A 15,067-nucleotide genomic window follows, 5' to 3' on the forward strand; every position below is an offset into this window, starting at 1 on the left:
TTAGGGAAAAGCCTAGGAGGACTCTATGATGAAAAAGGAGAATTTTGAAAATGACCTGAGGACAATAAAGGGGGTAAGGAAAAGGAGAGGAAAAGAGAAAGGGGAGGATAGCCTTCCTTCTAAGCTCAGAAGAAAGATTAATTAAATGACTCAGTTATTACATTAAATGACTAGTAAGAGAGAGAAAAAAATGAAATTAGTTCTGACAAAAGCCCACTTGCTAAAATATTATAAATGTCAGAATCAGTGGTGGTTAGCTGCCAATATAATTTCAGACAAAGGGGAAAAAAGGGAAACATAACCAAGCAAGCCAGATCAATGCGAAATGTAAGCACGGAAATAACTTATAAACAATCCTAAAGTCAACACGAAACAGTCTGTTGCCTCCTAGGGTACACTCAAACCTGAACCCTGTAGGAGAACCTTCTGGAAGTTGAGCTGTGATGGCATGATAATACCTTCCTGGTAACTCTTTGCAAGGCGTACACAGAACGTTTTCAAATGTCCCTCACAGTAACCCTGTAAGCTCAGGCACAATTTGCACATAAACAGCCTCAGTGAGGCAATCTGTTTGAAGGTAAGAGAACCAGGATCACAGTTCACATCAGGAGCCTAATGTTCTGTCTGGTCCCTTCCAATTGACACCATGTTCAGTCACATGGCCATGAAATAGCTGACACGATTTCAAAGGCAATAGGAGAGATAATCAAGGTGCCTTAATGATGATGAAGCCCCAAAACACACCATGCTAAATCTCTGGGTTCCAACCTAGGACAAATTCATAAAAAACAAACTCATGAAAATTTTAGAAAAATATTAGCAGAATATGATAGGTCTCATTTGCAAAAAAATGAATGGAGAATTATAAAATTACACATTATAGTAAGAATGGGAGTAGGGGCCAGGAGAACAAACTCTGTTTTCAAGTCAGTATGAACCTGCACATATATTGATTGTATTCGGAGTAAGAAACAAAAGTAAATGGAAAAAAGGGAAAAGGCAAGCTTCCTGCATATCTTACCCCTGGACAAAGGCAAAGTAAAGGTAGAAATCAATGATGAAAGCAGAATTGAAAGGTATCCAATTATTTGGACACTAAAAATGCCCTTTCAAATAATGCTTGGTTAGGAGAGAAAACAGCTTCCCTGGTGACTCAGCTGGTAAAGAATCTGCCTGCAAAGCAGGAGACCCGGGTTCCATTCCTGGGTGAGGAAGACCCCCTGGAGAAGGGAATGGCAACCCATTCCAGTATTCTCGCCTGGAGAATTCCATGGACAGAGGAGCCTGGCAGACTACAGTCCATGGGGTCACAAAGAGCTGGACACGACTAAGTGACTACCACACACACTGCTCTTGACTATTTTAGAGCACTGATGAGTAGCGTTTGGGTGGGGTTGGGCTTCCCAAGAGGCTCAGGGGGTCAAAAAAAAAACCTGCCTGCAATTCAGGAGATATGGGTTCAATTCTCAGGTAGGAAAGAATTCCACCTCCTGGAGGACGGCACAGCAATACCACTCTAGTATTCTTATCTGGAGAATCCCATGGACAGAGGAGCCTGGTGGGCTACAGTCCATGGGATTGCAAAGAGCTGGACATGACTGAACAATGAACACCACCACCACCACAGGAGAGTAAAACCAATTTACAAGAGTAGAATATATTTTTAGACCAACAAAAGCAACACAAGTAATTGTAACAAAAACTCTGATAACAGTTATCAAAAGGAAAAAGTAAAGCATCACAAACTAGCCCTGCCCTGCTTAGAGTGAAAAGCTAAAAGAAAGTGGGGAAATGAAATTAGACTAAAAATATAACAACCAAAATGAAATAAAAATAAGGAAGTTGCCAAATAAAACCAATTTTAGAATAATTTGAAAATAATAAAATTGATAATGACTAAATGAAAAATAAAAGTACCTTAATAATCTAAGCATAAAAATGACAATCCATCAACCACTGGAAAATAATGTTTAAGGTATGGGAGATGTCCTCAGCCAGATCTAAAAAACCAAATAATGATGTTGAAATGCAAGATTTACTTCCAAAATAAAAAGTTCTCAAAGTGACACAGTAAGAGAAAAAACAGTGTATATGAGACAAACAAGGAAAATAAAGGATCACTCTCCAAAGGCTCCTAATTCAATATAGCTCTTTTTCAATCCAATCTTTCAAAGAACAAATTGTCTCTGTGTTACATACATGGTTCCTTAATAGAAGACTCACTTCACTTTATGAGCAAAACCAATTACTCTGCAAGAGCCATTAAAATTCTAAGTCAACTACATGTACACCCATGGATGCAAAAACTGTAACAAAATTTTCTCTAATGGAAATCAACAACTGAACTCAAAGGTTTCAGTTCTCCAACCAAGCAGGGTCTATACCAAGATAAGAGCACAGTGCTAACTTCTGGAAAACCATCAAGTACATTTTGTTAAAGAAAAGTGGTCCTCTTTGAATCATCTAAATGCCAAAACATATTAAAATTTATCAATTTTTCTTCACTAAAATTCTTAAAAATAGGTACACAAGGTCTGCTTTTAAATCAACATTGTGCTTTTTACCCTGTAGTATTTCAGTCATTCCTTTTAAAAATAGGAAATTTACCAAAAAATCTCCTTCCAACTTAAGAATTTTGCGAATAGCAATTCAAGAGAAAGAAAAAAACAAGAAATAAAAATACTATCTCTGCAATTACTACCCTATTCAAGTTACTGTTTGAGAGAACTGTCTCCTCAATTTTTAAGTAAAGACAACAATTTCTACCTCTTGGACTTGTACAGATGATTAAAGTAGAATGTTTTGCAAAGTAGTTTGTTAGCCATAAAATCCTATGTAAACAAAAGGTTACTACATGTGTAAAAATTTATCCACCCATCTATTCACCTGTTCATCCATGCATCCATCCAGGGAGCCCACCCATCCATCCATCCACCCACCTATGTTCCAGCCATCCATCTAAGCAACCATCTACTCACCCTGTTCCAGCCCTACACTGAGGGGCAAATACAGAGTAAGCAAAACAGGACAAATTCTTGCTTTGGAGAAGCTTCCAGTTAAAGGGGGGAATTGACATTAAACAAGAATATCACCCGAACGGACAACCCCCAACTTTAAGTGCTATGAATAAAAGGGCAGGGAGCTCTCAGAGATGGACGAGGGATGTGACTGGGCTGTGGGCTAGGGGAGCCCTTCCCGGGCCTGGGGCTGAGGTGTGGCGAGCTGGTGGGCTGGCGTGGCGCTGAGCGCGGGCAGGCTGCCTGCTGTCCCTGCTGGGCAGTGCTCGCCTTTGGGTAGCCCGGCTGCTGGGTAGTGGGGGTTTTCTCCTAGTTTCTTATAAATAGCCATGCTTTGAGCAGTGCAGTTGTGGCAATTACTTTTTTTTCCGTTTGAGTTATGTCCTAGAGGTATCTTTCAAAAAGGAAATGCCAAATTCAGAGCTGTTCTCTGGGAGAAAAGTGCTTTATAGCTTTTGTCATATGATGCCAATTATTACTTTCCACACATATGGAACCAATTTGTACTGCCAGCAGCAAGGCTTTGGTGTCCCTTTCTCTTTGATGCTGCAAAGTGTCTTACTCAGCATTTATATTTATTTTTGTGAGTTTAACAGGTATGTGACAGCATTTTCAAGTTATTTTAATTTTTATTTCTGTAGTTTCCAATAACGTTGTATGTTTCCATGCCATGATTTACTGTCTGTGTTTTCTCTTATGTAAATTAACCATTCATTTCTCTGAACTTCTTACCCAAGGCCATTTGTAAGCAATATGGCCATGGCTCTGGCTTGGGCACTGAAGAGTGCCAAGCATCTAGTAGGTGATCTATAAACACTGACTGAATTAAACTCAATTATCAACTGACATGTACTTGCATCAATTACTTTTTTTGGATTTCAGTTTCTGTCAGTTCTTTTTTCTCAAGTTATCTTCTGATGTTTTTCTTTTTAATATTTCTTTAAAAATTATATTTTACTATGTTAGTATACTATAGTAAAGCTATATTTTACTGTATTACTACCTTTTACTATAATTTTAATATATATCATTTAGCTTATTTGTGACTATACATCTTGATATACCTTTAAAGTTTTGAAATGTAATCATTTTCTTTTATAACTGGAATAAATGTGCTTTTAAAATATATTCAAATGAGGTTCAAATGCTTAACTTTTACCGGTCTGGGATTAATTTGCATAATTATGAATGTACTTGTCTATGGCCACCTGATGTGAAGAGACAACTCATTGGGAAAGTCCCTGATGCTGAGAAAGGTTGAAAGCAGGAGGAGAAGGAGGCAACAGAGGATGAGATGGTTGGATGGCATCACCAACTCAATGGACATGAGTTTGAGCAAACTCTGGGAGACAGTGAAGGACAGGGAAGCCTGGCAGGCTGCAGTCCGTGGGGTTGCAAAGAGTGGGACATGACTTAGGGACTGCACAACAATGCTGATATCCAATAGTTTCAATGACATTTGATAATGTTTCCTTTTCTTCTCTTATCCTTTCCTTATTGTGTTTTCTACTTTGTCACATATTTCAAAGAATAGTATTTCTGTATCTCTATTAAGCATTTTCTCCATTGTAAATTAAATGCAAGTAGTTTGTATAACTGCTGCTTTGTATTATGTTTGATGATCTAATGGGACGCCCGGCATGTACATCTGCCTGGAAGGTTATACTGTTCCCTGGCTCACCTGTTCTCCTGTGTTACCCTCACTGTCTGTTCTCCAGCTCTAGGAAGCACTCACCGTGTGGACGGCATCACAGTGGCAAGTTTATTCCATAGGGAAAGCATGTGAACAGGGCATGAGGGTGGAGAAAGCATCCGGAAACTAGGTAAAACAGACACATGCAGGATCATCGGCTGAATTTCAGGGCCATGGAAAAGCGGAGCTGACGACAGAGGCCATGACCGTTCTGAGTTTGATCTCATATTTAGTAACTCTCACAGGGCAGGTGAGCGCTCCTCTCACACAAGCCAGACGTGAGGAGGCAGAACCACGCGCAATCAGGCCGCTCCCTACCCCCGCGCTGCTGCGGCCCCGCCGGCCAGCCACACCTCCCGCCGGAGGAGGCTGCGAGCAGCAGAAAAGGCGCGAGGTGCAGATGCCGAGATGCCCTGGAGAGCTCACAGTTCTCCGGTAAGACCCTGATACCAAACCCCAGGCTTAATTGGGGCAGGGAAGCTCCCCTGAAGCCTTACCTCCCCCAGCGCCAGCGGCCCTTGGTCAGCTGCTCACAGCGGCCCGAGCAGAGCTGAGCAGCCGGCCCTACGGCGGGGGTGCCCCTCCGAGTGCCCGCGTGTGTGTTCTTGGACCCTCCAGACCACCCTGATGCCTGAGAAGGGCGGCCTCAGCTCCCAAATGCAGCCAGGCTCTTTGTGCTTGGGCACAGACACCAGCATCTAGATGGCCAGTCACCAGAAATATGCAGGGTGCATCATAAGCCAGAGCTGAGCTAAAGTGCCAGCAGTAATGACAACAGTGTAGTAGGTGTAATGAATGATTTCTAGGTTCACTATCAGATTTGTCATCATTAGAGACTTCTAAAGAAAATTAGTAAGTTCCCAATTGGGTAGTTTCAAAAATTTCAGTTCTAAGCCACTTACTCCAGCACTCAGACCAGCCCAGCAAGCCCTCCAGCCCAGCCTTCTCACTGCTGAATGGGACAAATAGCGTGCCAAGTCCAGGCCCTGCCTTGGCCTCCCGGCATCTGTTTCTTTCTGGCCATGCCAGCACCAAAGTGTTATTTCTCATGGCAACAAAGCAAACACTGACAGGATGGTCACCACGAACACAGGCCAGCTCATTAAACATCCAGGCAAGGGTTTGGGTGACTTTCCAGAGGGGCACTCGGGAGCCAGAGCTAGGAACGATTTTGGTCAGGTCTGACTTGGCTTCGCTTTTGCTCTTTGAAAAATGCATCCAGACCATGTGATGCAGGCTCTCAGACTTTCCTTTCCAAACACCATCAAAACCTAACTGCCCGCTGACAGTGGAAAATCAACATGGGCTTCTCAGCCGTTCCCAGTTGCTGGCGGAGAGATTCTGGCAGCCTGAGAACAAGGCTGGGCCTGACACAGAGGCGTGGGGAACCTCAACCAGCCCTGGCTTCCACAGTGGCAGCAATTCCATTAAAAAATACCAACTGGCTGGTGGGGAAGGCAGAGCACAAAAACAGAAGGAAACAAGATGACTGCCTTAGCAAGGTCGCTGCCATGAATGGCCAGGAAGACAGAGTTTTCAGGCTGTGTACACATGGCAGCCAAGTACCTTTTTGATGCCAGCCTTAGTCCAATATTCTAAACCCAAATGCCAGTTCTATCCCCCGGCACACCTGGGGAGGTCAGGGCACATACCTCTGGTTCCCGAGTCATCGTTCCCGATGCTGGACTGCCCCGCACTAAATCCCTCTCTTCTGCTGGCAGCACAGAAGGAAAGTGCTGTCATAGGTCAGCGATCCGAGCAGCCAAACGCACCTAATGCAAGGTGCTTGACTGTGAAATTCACTTGAATAATAATAATAATAAAAACACCACCCACTTTGGGGAAGCCCAAAGAGTCCTTATGACTCAGGCTGTACTGCAATTTCATTTTCTCTTCCGATTCTGCCCAAGAGAGCCAAGGAGTAGAAAAGCAACTGTGTCTTGTCTTTGCATTCTCATTTACAGAATGCAATAATCACGTGCGTGCTCTATCCCTACCCTGGCAAATTAGCAGGAATTACCAGTTGAAAAGACCACAGACACAGATCTCAACCATTTCTGCTTTTAACCTTAAACCAAAAAAAAAAAAAATGAAAGTCACCAGGTGCATATTAGAATCACTTGGGAAGTTTCTAAAAAACTACTGACTCAGGTCCCATCATACAGATTTGGATTTAGATAGTGTACAATGTGGCCTGCACATTGTGAATTTTAAAAGCCATCAGGGACTCCAATTACAGAAAAGTGCAAGAACCACTGATCTACACGAAAGACCTGAGGGGTACACTGCAGGGATTATGAAATGAGAAAATCCCCAAGTTACAAAGACTCAGGTTCTGGTCTCAGCATCACTGTTTAATATTTTCTGTTCTCAGACAAGTAACAGAATATCTCTAAACCTCAATATTTTCATCTGGTAAACAAATTTCTACTTCCTGCAGTTCTTACTGACATGTTATATGGTTCAAACATGATAAGAAAGTGCTGGGAAAAACACTTAACACTATACACATGTAAGGGTTAGATGATCATTATTTCCTTTTGCAACATGAAGCTGATATTTAATGTTTATTGAGACTTATCATGTGCCAGGCCTTGGGCTAAGTGCCAGCTGGCTTCCAAGGTAGATACTGTAACTACCTCTGTTTATAACTGAGACCAGCCAAGGTACAGAGAGGTAAGAAGGTGTGGAAAACAGAATATCAGTGTTCTCTAGAAACTCGCAAACCAGAAATGATTAGAAAAAGGTAAAAAGGAACCTCCCTGGGGGTGCAGTAGCTAAGACTCTGAGATCCCAATGCAGAGGACCTGGGTTTGGTTCCTGGTCAGGGAACTATATCCCACATGCCACAAGTAAGGACCAAAGATCTCGTGTGTCACAACTAAGACCCTAAGCAGCCAAATAAATAAGTAAATAAATACTAAGAAAAGAAAAAGGTAAAGAGGAAATGTTGCTGTTCAGTCGCTGAGTCATGTCTGACTCCCTGTGACCCCATGCTCTGCAGCACGCCGGGCTCCTGTGTCCTCCACTGTCTCCCCGTTTGCTAAAATTCATGTCCAGTGAGTTGGTGATGCTGTCTAGCCATTTTATCCTCTGCCACACCCTTCTCCTCCTGCCCTCAACCTTTCCCAGCATCAGGGTCTTTTCCAGTGAGTTGGCTGTTCCTATCAGGGGGCCAAAGTATTGGAGCTTCAGCTTCAGCATCAGTCCTTCCAGTGAATATTCAGAGTTGATTTCCTTTAGGTCTGACTGGTTTGATTTCCTTGTAGTCAAAGGGATTCTCAAGAGTCTTCTCCAGCACCACAATTTGAAAGCATCAATTATTTGGCACTCAGCCTTCCTTATGGTCCAACTTTCACATCTGTACATGACTACTGGAAAAACCATAGATTTGACTATATGGACTTTTGTAAGCAAAGTGATGTCTCTACTTTTTCTTTCTTTTTTTATACATATATACATACATATACATATATATGTGTGTATATATATATATATATATATAATTGACATATAGTTGACTTATTTAACTTATATGCAGAGTACATCATGCGAAATGCCAGGATGGATGAAGCTCAAGCTGGAGTCAAGATTGCCGGAGGAAATACCAATAACCTCAGATATGCAGATGAAAGTGAAGTGAAAGTGAAGGTCACTCAGTCATGTCCGACTGTTTGTGACCCCATGGACTATACAGTCCATGGAATTCTCTAGGCCAGAATACTAAAGTGGGTAGCCTTCCCCTTTTCCAGGGGATCTTCCCAACTCAGGGATCAAACCCAGGTCTCTTGCATTACAGGCAGATTCTTTACCAGCTGAACCACCAGGGAAGCCCAAGAATACTGGAGTAGGTAGCCTATCCCTTCTCCAGCAGATCTTCCTGACCCAGGAGTTGAACCAGGGTCTCCTGAATTGTAGGCGGAGTCTTTACCAACTAAGCTTCAGGGACGCCCTAATGGCAGAAAGTGAAGAGGAACTAAAGAGCCCCTTGATGAAGGTGAAAGAGGAAAGTGAAAAAGCTGGCTTAGAACTCAACATTAAAAAAACTAAGATCATGGCAACTGGTTCCATCGCTTTATGGTAAATAGATAGGGAAAAAATGAAAACAATGACAGACTTTATTTTCTTGGGCTCCAAAATCATTGCAGACATTTGATTGCAGCCATGAAATTAAAAGACCTTTGCTCCTTAGAAGTAAAGTTATGAGGAACTTAGCATATTAAAAAGCAGAGATATCAGTTTGTTGACAAACGTCCATATGGTCAAAGCTAGTCATGTATGGATGTGAGAGTTGGACCATAAAGAAAGCTGAGCGCTGAAGAATTGATGCTTTTGAATTGTGGTGCTGGAAAAGACTCCTGAGAGTCCCGTGGACAGTGAGGAGGTCAAACTCATCAATCCTAAAGGAAATCAATCCTGAATATTCATTGGAAGGACGGATCCTGAAGCTGAAGCTCCAACACTTTGGCCACCTGATACGAAGAGCTGACTCTGGAAAAGATTCTTGATGCTGGGAAAGACTGAAGGCAGAGGAGAAGGGGACGACAGAGGATGAGATGGTTGGATGGCATCATTGACTCAATGGACATAGGTTTGAGTACACTCTGGCAGATAGTGGGGGACAGGGAGGTCTGGCATACTGCAATCTCTGGGGTTGCACAGTCGTATATGACTGAGTGAACAACAACAACAAAACAGTTGACTTATAATGTTTCAGGTACACAGCAAGATGGTTCATTTATACATACACACATATATTATTTTTTAGATTATTTTCCATTATAGGTTATTACAAGATACTAAGTATAGTTCCCTGTGCTATACAGTAAACCTTTGTTGCTTGTTCTATATCCATTTTAACTTAGAAATCTAGCATTTTAGTCATATTAAGGCAAACAAGTGGAATCAAAATGTTATAAATTTTTTAGTTAGGCAAAAATTCATGTTTCCTAAAATATATATATTATACATACAATTTATATATATGTATACAAAAGTTTTTATGCAATGCTTAATAAAGGCTTGAAAAAGAACATAAAAAAAGAAAAGAGGGAGAAATGGGAAAACATAAACTAAATGAAATGGGAGCACTGAATGTGAAATAGAAAAAGTGAAACAAACTGGATAAAAGATCATCATAGTCCAGTTGTTTTTAAACATGGTTCCTCATTTGAAATATCTCTGGCACTTTGGAGGAAAAAAGCAATACCTAGGCCTTTGTATTTTTCAAAAAATTCCAAGAAAATTCTGATATGAATCTGGATTTTAAAAAGAGATTACAGGTTTTTCTATTAAATGGTAATTTTAGTGATACAGAATTCTACTACTTCTCTGTTGACCAATCATGATACAATGGTATTTAATGAATAATAGTTACATAATCACAATAGTAAAAGATGCTTATCAGTTTCACAATCAATAGCCAGACAAAAGTAAAAGATAATTATAACTGCAAGCCATAATGGGAACATGACTAACCTAACAATATAAAATAACCACACACAATTTGAGAGGGGCAGTCAAGGAGAGTGATGCGGTCAGCGGAAGTGCATACGTGCACGTTTTCATCCGCTCAGCCAGTCTATGTCTTTTGGTTGGTGCGTTTAATCCATTTACATTTAAGGTAATTAATCAATATGAAAGATCCTATTACCATTTTCTTAATTGTTCTGGGCTTATTTTCTGTAGGTCTTTTCCCTCTCCTGTGCTTTCTGCCTAGGGAAGTTCTTTTAGCATTTGTTGTAAAGTTGGTTTGGTGTTGCTGAATTCTCTTAAATTTTGCTTGTCTGTAAAACTTTAGATTTCTCCATCAAATCTGAAGGAGAGTCTTGCTGGGTAGTCTTTCTTGGTTGCAGGTTCTTCCCTTTCATCACTTTAAATATATTGTGCCATTCCCTTCTGGCTTGTAGAGTTTCTGTTGGGAAATCAACTGATAACCTAATGGGAGTTCCCTTGTATGCTATTTATCATTTTCCCTTTGTTGCTTTTAATATTTTATGTTCATCTTTAATTTTTGTCAGTTTGATTACCACGTTTCTCAGTATGTTCCTCCTTGGGTTTATCTTTCCTGGGACTCTGTGCTTCCTGAACTTGGCTGACTATTTCCTTTCCCATGTTCAGGAAGTTTTCAGCTATTCATGTGCAATAGTCCTTGTGATGGCAAAGAGTCGGACACAACTTAGTGACTAACACGCTTTCACAGAGGTCTGTTAGGCTGTCTTCGTTTTCTTTCATTCTTTTTCCTATATTCTGTTCTGTGGCAGTGACTTCCACCATTCTGTCCGCCAGGTCACTTAACTGTTCTTCTGCCTCAGTTATTCTGCTATTGATTCCTTCTAGCTCATCTCTGTTTGTTTGCTCTTTAGCTCTTCTAGATCTTTGGTAAACACTTCTTGCATCTTCTTCATTCTGTTTCTGAGATCTGGATAACCTTCACTATCATTATTCTGAATTCTTTGTCTGAAAGGCTGCATATCTCCACTTCAGTTAGTTGCTTTTATTGGGGGGGGGGGTTATATTGTTCCTTCATCTGGGACATACATAATTCTATGCTATTTCATCCTGATTAATTTTATGTAATGTGGTTTTTGTTCTAGCTGTGGGACTGTGGTTCTTCTTGTTTCTTCTGTGTGCTCTCTGGTGGATGAAGCCAAGAGGCTTCTGTAGGCTTCTTGATGGGAGGGACAGGGTGAGAAAAACTAGGTCTTGCTCTGGTGGGCAGGGCCTTGCACAGTCAAGTTTTAACCCAATTATCTGCTGATGGATGGGGTTGACAATCATCCCTGTTGGTTGTTTGGCCTGGTGAACCAGCCCTGGGGTCTACAAACTCTATGGCATAGTTAATGGGGACCTCCAAGAGGGTTTACTTCAAGGGGGACCTTCCAGGACTGCTGCTGCAGTGCTCTTGTCCCTGTGGTGAACCCCTCCTGACCTAGGAGATCCCACCCCAGCAGGTAGTTTTGGTCCAGCCTCCTGTATGGGTCATTTCTCCCTTCTTCTGGGTCTGGGTGCATGCACAATTTTATTTTGCCCTCCAAGACTGGAGTCTGTGTTTCCCCCAGTTCTATGGAAATCCTGCAGTCAAGTCCCACTGGCCTTCAAAGTCATACTCCCTAGGGATTCCCAACTCGCTGACAGAGCAGGCAGCACTGACCAGAGAGGCACAAGCTTCGGGGCTCCCCACCCAGCCTCAGGGCCGCGGGCCGAGCCTGAGGTGGCAGCCTGGTGGTGACTTTCAAGATCTTTCTCCTTTGTGCAGGTTAAAGTTCTTGTAAGGCTGTATTTGTCCTGTAAATCACTGCTTTTTAAAGCCTCCTGTCTATGTCGCCTGCTGACCCTTGCAGGGGCAGGGCTGCGTGAGGGGCTGGAGGTGTTTGTGGAAGGAAGGCTGTCTGACTGGCAGCCCTTCCTTCAGGCGTGGGGGTGGGGAAGCACTCAAAGAGCTTTCCTTTCTTTTCTTGTCTGCGTTTAAAAAAATGTCTGGGTTTTTTTTGTTGTTGCTGTTTTTGTTTTTTTTTTCTGTTTAAGTGGGGTGGAGGGTGGTGGAGAGGAAAATTAAGTATTTACTGAAGCTTATACTTTGGTAAAAATGTGGGTGGGGGAAAGGCAGACATTTTTCTCAACTGCCTGTTATATGCTAAGTGCTTTTCCTTCTGGACTTGCTGCTTTTGACTGAGATCATGTTTGACAGATGTAAACATTAGTGTCAAAATAGAAGCTAGGATGAAGTAACACTAATTAGTAGGTGTAGAATTTATTTCATACTATGTGTCATGAGATAATTTTTATGACTTGGCTCAAGAGACAGTTTTAAGAGCACATCCTCATTGATGCTACATTACTGCTTTCTAACTCTGTCTACTTCATGACCTGTTATGATGATGAAAGTTGACAAAGTAAACCAGTATCAACAACTAAGTCTGGTAGATCTGGGAAAAATAGAAATAGGTCCTGAACCCACTCTTTGGTTAGCCAAAGTTGTCCTTCATGAGATGTCACTGAAGATATATAGAAGCAAGTGGCTGTTATCACACACTGAGAGCTGTAATGCACAATCCAGAAGAGAATGGAAAAGATACCCTTCAGTGCATTGCAGAGATGCTGCAGATCACCAAGCAAGCCATGAGGTTAGATGTACCTACAACAGAGAGAACTTGAGAGAAAAATCAGTAAACCTCACAAAGACATCACTGGCATCAGTTCTCAAAACTAAGGCTCTTTGGCCCAGGTGAAAAGTTTTTAATGAGTAAATTTTCATCTCTAAATAAAAAAGTGATACAGACCAAATTCACTGTAAATATTGGCAATCCATGAAAGTTCATAAACTTTATAAACTCTGAAATGAAAGTTAACTTTCTAAACCAAACTTAAGTAAATCTTTGGAAACCATGGAAAACGCAAGTGTGATGGATAATAAAGCCTAGGCAGTCAGATGGAGAAATGTCTTCAGATAATGACTCATACCACTCTGATGAATTCCATACAAATTCTAAGTCTGATGAAGACAGGCAGCTAGCTAACTCTTCAGAGAGTGTAGGGACAGTAGACTATTTCTTCCTAATGGTGGTATTATTGCTTCAGCACCTCAATTAGGCAGAAGATCTTAGTTTACTAGAAACACTGATGTAAACATTCATGTTCCTTCAGAGGTTACTATCGCTCATGAACATGGGCTTGGAAAAGGCCATGAGTCTTCTTTGAAGAAAGGTCCTTATGCTGACATCATATACACACTGACTGGCTTTGCCAAGCCTGTGGATATTTGCTGTCACAGATTTGTTCAAGATACACAAAACAAAATGATCAAGCTATCAGAAACCAGATCTGTTTCTCAGCAGGATAGGAAGAAAGGAAATCAAATGACTGATCAAGTTTCTCATGAAGAAATTTAATCAAATCAATGGAAACAGATACCTTCTCCACCACCTCAATTAGATGTGTCTTTTTCTGCAATAGGGCCACAGTTTGTGTCAGTTGAACTAGGGCAGTCAGGTGTATCTCAAAAGACCACCAGCTCCAAATCCAGCATGCTTGAACTTGAGACAGGGCTTCATGTAACTCTTTCTCCTTCAGAGAGCTGTAGCAATCGAGCAGTCTCTCCCTTTGCAAAGGTTTGAAGTTTCACAGAACAGGTTGCTAACATTACCCAAGCTGGATTAACCCAGGGGATAAAGTCTGCAGTGGCAAATGTTCAGAAGAGCCCTGCAGAACCTGAAGTAGTTAAGGAAGTCCAACAAAATGAACTTAAAAATATATTTACACAACGCCAGACACGAGTAACTCAGATTTAGTTTTTAGCCGCACAGAATCCTGTGGTTTTCATTTAATCCCCCAAAAAGGAGGTGTCACATAATCTGTACTGTCTTTGAATTTAAGTATCACAAATTCTAATTATGTTTATTTGTAAAGGTTCTAAAAGGAGACTAAACCTGAGTAGATTTCCAAATTATAGAGCCAGGACAATGGAAGTGCAGCATCCTAGGATGTGCAGACTTAAGTAGCTTATACACTGTAGGGTGGTTTGTCTCTTGAAAAGTAATTCAGGAATAGATTACTTTGGGATGTAATAATCTGAATGTTTTCTGGAGTGGGGTGGGTGGGAAGAATGTATGAAATAGACACAAAGGGTGGACATGGATCCATTTAGGTAATTAGCATTTTTCATAATTTGTTTCTGTCAGTTAATTTCTGTGTGTTATCTCTACAAGGGAAATACTTAGTTTAGTGACTTTAAAGTGTTACTAGTATGGAGTAACTGGTATTTACATTTTAACATAAAAAACTATTGCTTTAGCTTTTGATGCTTAACCAATCTCTACAGAGTTAATTGGGGGCTAATGGCACTATATAGTCAAGAAATGTATGCCCATTTGATCTTAATTTTCCCCACATCCTACTTAAACAAATTTAAGATATTGCTACCTTGTAAACCCCAAAGTCCAGGAGCATTAAGACTTGCCAGTCATAAAACTTGAGATGTCAGATGTGAATGTCAGAACCTATTAATTTTGCTCTTTTCAGAATTATTTAGAATATAAACATATTGGATACTGGTAATGCCTGAAAGAAGTCTTCAAGTTGTAATTGTTTGCAGAAGGCAGTCCATCACATATTGTGTAAACTATCATAACTATTTAAAATTCAGTCTGAAGCACGATTATGCTAAAACTTTAGGTTTTATGACTGTAACCTTGACCACATGGAACCAGGACTTCTTCTGTAAGCCTGTCATTAAGAAAGTTGCATATCTTATTCCAAACAAGTATTGGTTTATCTGGCACCTTTAGAGCCTTATGCTATTGAAATGATTCTCAGCTAAACATTATGTCTGCTGTAACTTTAACAAGTATATCTACTT

General features: G+C 41.0%; 1 protein-coding gene and 1 pseudogene across 5 annotated transcripts in view; one reads left to right on the forward strand and one right to left on the reverse strand.

The window, feature by feature from the left end:
- The window catches only part of LRRK1 (leucine rich repeat kinase 1), a 140,518-nt gene that overhangs the window by 56,798 nt on the left and 68,653 nt on the right, over positions 1-15,067 (reverse strand). The window contains exon 1 of one of the 5 annotated variants that reach the window (XM_070478135.1): positions 6,363-6,470. The exons of the other annotated variants lie outside the window; for them this stretch is intronic. Coding sequence (XP_070334236.1) covers positions 6,363-6,380 — 18 coding nt within the window. The 5' untranslated portion in view covers positions 6,381-6,470. Of the gene's footprint in view, positions 1-6,362; positions 6,471-15,067 lie in introns of those variants that run through there. 5 annotated transcript variants of the gene reach the window in all.
- LOC110139392 (phosphatidylinositide phosphatase SAC2-like) lies at positions 12,476-14,000 on the forward strand (annotated as a pseudogene).

The sequence above is a fragment of the Odocoileus virginianus genome, chromosome 16 (genome assembly GCF_023699985.2).
Source record: "Odocoileus virginianus isolate 20LAN1187 ecotype Illinois chromosome 16, Ovbor_1.2, whole genome shotgun sequence".
NCBI classification, from domain to species: Eukaryota; Metazoa; Chordata; class Mammalia; order Artiodactyla; family Cervidae; genus Odocoileus; species Odocoileus virginianus.